General features: G+C 58.1%; 1 protein-coding gene across 1 annotated transcript; it reads left to right on the top strand.

The window, feature by feature from the left end:
* Positions 421–4,456, top strand: LOC110392583 (maestro heat-like repeat-containing protein family member 2A). Its single transcript, XM_021384842.1, has 7 exons — positions 421–1,982; positions 2,297–2,418; positions 2,617–2,739; positions 2,875–3,040; positions 3,197–3,295; positions 3,441–3,592; positions 3,961–4,456. The coding sequence occupies exons 1-7, from the start codon at positions 1,958–1,960 to the stop codon at positions 4,114–4,116; spliced, it is 843 nt and encodes a 280-aa protein (XP_021240517.1). The 5' UTR covers positions 421–1,957; the 3' UTR covers positions 4,117–4,456.

The raw sequence follows: 4,479 nt of genomic DNA, 5'->3' as shown, positions 1-4,479 counted from the left end.
CACCCTGAGGAAACAAAGGGAAGAGGGGAAAGGCAGGGGACTCGTAGGCGGATCTAACACAAAAACAGCGGCACCAATCTGAGGAGGAACAACTAATTTTACTCAATATATCAAAAATGAGGCTAGCAGAATTGTAACAGAGATTTTACAAGCTGAAAGTCTTACGCAGTAAACTGCAGGAGGACCACGTGCTTCTCCACCGGGCAGGAAGGAACAGACCCCACGTCTCCCAGGCGGCTCCACCCCCCCCCTCCAACGCAAAGACCCCTGGGGAGTGCACCTCCTCCCCTCCCCCTCGGAGGGCCACACACCAAAAAAGGCAGTTTGCAGTAACCAGGGAATTAGCTCTTTAACTGCCAGTGCTTTACATGATGTAATGATGTGGAATACCGACAGCAACAATCACAAAACCATGACAACATCTTAACATCAACTGCGAATAAAAAGCCCCAGAGCGTCATACAACTTTCACTGGGTAGAGAGAGGAAACTTGAGAAGAAAATGTGTATCTTTGCAAGGGCATGACAGCGCGTCCTAGGTAAGGCTAAACAAAAGCATTGGCCGAGATGGAGGAGGAGTCCTGAAGCCATAGCAGAAGTAATCACTGAATTTTCCCTAGGAAAAAGCCAAATTTCTGGGAAGCGACAAAAGTAGAAACCGTCTCATTGTAAATGGATGTTTGCCTTGTGTTCTTCAGACTGTACTTAGCTTTAACTAAATACTATGACGTATTCCTCCTGCAGAGAGAGATACATAGAGTCATACAATCACAGAATGGCTTGGGTTGGAAGGGACCCCAAGGATCATCAAGCTCCTACCCCCCTGCCACAGGCTAGGCCAGCAACCTCCAGAGCTGGTACTAGACCAGGCTGCCCAGGGCCCCATGCAACCTGGCCTTGAACACCTCCAGGCATGGAGCACCCACAGTCTTTCTGGCCCGCCTGTTCCAGCACCTCACCACTCTCTCTGTAAAGAACTTCCCGCTGACATCCAATCCAAACCTTCCCTCCTTGAGCTTAAAACCATTCCCCCTTGTCCTATCACTGTCTGCCCGAGTACAAAGTTGATTCCCCTCCTGTTTATAGTCCCCTTTTAGATATTGGACGCAGTAGTCGGATGGCAACATTCCAGTCACGTGAGCTGTCCCACCATGCCTCCGTGACAGCAATGAGATCGCATCTCTGTAAGCACACACAGATCTCTAGTTCTTCTAGATCTTCTAGTTTATTCCCCAGACGCCAATGCATGGCTATACAGGCATTGTAAGGAAGCAGAAGGCACAGGTATCTCCAGAGGGATGCAAGAGGGCTTCAGCTGGGCTCTTGGCAACGTTATCTTCTCTGAGGAGTCCTCACAAGATCCTACTGGACAACTGGGAGGTTTTTCTCCACAGTTTACTAAAAAGACAGCGGTCCCAGGCCCTTCTCTTGTCACAAGGAACTCCATCCCCTTCCTCCGTCAAATCTAGTTTAATGCTCTGGTCATCAATCCCGCCAGCTTGCTCCCCAGAACACTTTTGCCCCAACTGCTCAGTCCTATTCCGTCTCACGTCCACACACTTGGTCTCTCAAAGGCGTGCCCAAGATCACGGTACCCAAAACCTCGATCCCGACACCATCCCCTCGGGCAGTAATTTGCCTCCTCTGTTCTCCTCCTTCCTTACAGAGGGGTCCCCCATCACTGAGACAATGCAGGCGCAGAAAGTGTCCGCCCCGGAGCGGAGTGCCTCACAAAAACATGCCGTGTTTTGGGGCCAGCAAGGTTGCCGGGCATGCTGTCGGGTTCCCACCCCAGGGCACGTGGATCTCTGTGAGGTAACACTCCTCGGTGAGATGTCACAGTGGCTGTCTCTTAGGCCCCTGTGGCAGCGGTGGGAGCGGTGGCCCAGTAGCTTGTGGAAGCTGCAGGAGGAGGACCCAGAGAGAGCACTGTGTCTGTCTGGAGATATCCTGCTGTGATGGAGCGGCTGAGAGCCCTTCGAGGTGAGGTCCCTCCACCTCTCCGGACATCGAGACGCTGCCCGAGCACACGTGTGCCACCAGTGTCTGTTTAGGATGCACCTAAACAGCAGCACTGTCCTTGCTGTGCTGAGTGCAGCTGCCCACCGTCGTCTCCCCAGTGCCCCAGCAAGGGGAAGGCTCTCTCCCCTTTCCCCGCCGACCGCACGTGTGCCAGTGCAGCCCACCCTGCGCTGTGGGGCGTTTCTCCCTGGAGGAGCGTTTCTCCCAAGCTGGCCGCATGCTCGCCCCTGGCTCCAAGCAACACCAGCGGCAACTGCTCTGCTCTTTCCTTCCAGGTCTCTTTGCTTGTGTGGGCTGCATGCCCAGACGTACGCGTCGCGGGAGCAGAGGCAGGGCGGCAAGCGCTGTCCCTGCCTGTCCCGTGACGTTGCTGCTGCAGCGCCTGCAAGACAGGGAGGTGAGCTGGGGACATGCAAACATCAGTCCTTGCCCCGGCCCAGTGCCACGGTCCCGTGGGTGCCAAGCCCACAGCCCAGGGTTTTGTGCCGCCCTCGCGCCTGCCTGACCCTGGCAGCACATCGGCATAGCCACGGGTGGCAGCGGGCGGCTCCCTGGGAACAAGGGCCAAGCGAGCGTGACTGATCCCTGTCCCCAGGGTGACCGAGCACAAGCGTACTGCGAGCTGGAGAGCGCCCTGTGGGAAGAGGACAGCCGCCCGCCGTGCGGAGTGGCGAACCGGCTGCTGGCAGAGGTGTCCCAGGACCTGACGGCAGCCCAGGTGAGGGGTCACTCCCGAAGGCAAAGGGAGCCGCCTGCCTGCGCTGGCATTCTGCCGGCGGACGGCGGTGGCTTAGCCCTTCCCAGGGCCTCAGGCAGTCTCCTGTGCCGCGTGTCACCAGGGACAATTTTTCAGGGCGCGATGGACAACGTGAGGACGGCTGCCAGCAATGTCCTGGTGGCTCTGGCCCGCTCGCACTTCAGCTTGGTGATGGCCGAGCTCCAGGGCCACCTGAAGGCCATGGCGGAGATGTCCAAGGAGTTTGCGCTCGTCACCCTGAGCAAGCTGTTCAGCAGCTACGGTAGAGCACCCTCAGCCTCCTGACGTCTATGACAGCCGGGCAAAGGGCTCTCTCCCCTCTGCGTGTAATCTGCGTTGAGCTGGGGGCTGCAGGGCTGCAGCCCCTGCTCCCTCGCTGCCGGGGCTCTGACCGTGGCCCTCTCCTTCCCCTCCGCAGCTCCGCAGTGCATCGCCTTCATGTGCCTGACACTGGCCGGCCTGCGCAGTGTGGCTGGCCAGGTGAGGAGCGGCCGCACCCTGCGCATCGCTTGTGCTGGTGAGTGCCGGCCCCTGAGCAGGGGGACTCACGACAGCCCTCGCACCTCGCCCTGCTGCAGACTCTCACAGGCTCCCTTTTCTCTTGGAATTTTTGTTTAAATTTATCTTATTTTATTTTATTTTTTTTATTTATTTATTTTCAGTTGTCAAACAATGGTCGGAAGGAGTCAAGGCTCACCTGTACTCCGGAAAGCAATGCCCCTGGCCCGCCACGGAGAAAGAGCGAATCTTTGAGAATCTTTACCAGCTCCTCTGCTCTGTGGTGAGGAACTGGCTGGGCTGCGAGGAGGAACAGGTGAGCGCTGCTGCAGTGCCATCCCGGGATGGCAGCGGGGACATCCACGTTGGCAGCTCTGTCTGTGCCCAGTGGGCTGAGAGCAGAGGGCTGACGAGAGGGAGTGGGCTGGCTGCAAAGGGCCCCGAACTGGCTCCGTGCTCGGGGCTGGATCTCCCTGCCAGGAAGCAGCCGCATATCCCAGCATTGTGGCAGGGAGAGCTGGGGATGAGGGTGCTGGGAAAACCTCCCCGCCCTCCAGAGTGAGCCCATCTCCTGCTGGGCACGGGGGTATGGGGAAGGGGAAGGGGAACAGATTGAGACAGCCCTCTCTGTAGGAAGGGCAGACCTTCAGTCTTTGATGCTGGGCCTCTGCCGTCCCTCTCCAGGACAAACAGGCCGTCCTCGGGGCTGTGGCTGCCATGATGGATGTCCTCCTGCAAGAGGAGCTGCGCCGAGAGCACACCTGGGAGCAGCTCCTCTGCCTCGTGCACCGGTATCAGGAGGTCCAGGACACCTCCAGGGTGACCAAGGTGAGATGTTGAGCAGGGCTCAGCATGGATGTGGGGCCGAGTGCCCCAGGGCAAGTGCCCGAGGGGTCAGTGGGTTGCAGGGAGGAGGCAGGGAGCCCTTGGAGAAAGAAGGAACAGGTGTCCAAGGGAGGTCTGAGGCTTCCTGAGCTCTTCACTCAAGGAAAGAGCAACCCCGACAGGGCCAGGAGGGAGCCAAGAGTCACTGGGGCCCATCTCCTGGAGATGGGAAGCTTCACCACCACCACTGTGCGGCTCTGAGTGGCCGCCCAAGGAGCTCTGTGCTAACAGCCAGGGGGACCGTGTCCAGTTGCCTCTGATGGAGGAGAAGGCGGCTGCTGGGTGGGAAATGCCTGCAAACGATGCCCAAACGGGGAT

This window comes from Numida meleagris, chromosome 1 (assembly GCF_002078875.1).
Source record: "Numida meleagris isolate 19003 breed g44 Domestic line chromosome 1, NumMel1.0, whole genome shotgun sequence".
Lineage (NCBI taxonomy): Eukaryota > Metazoa > Chordata > Aves > Galliformes > Numididae > Numida > Numida meleagris.
Note: the sequence above shows the minus strand (reverse complement) of the source record. Positions and strands in the feature narration are given on the sequence as shown.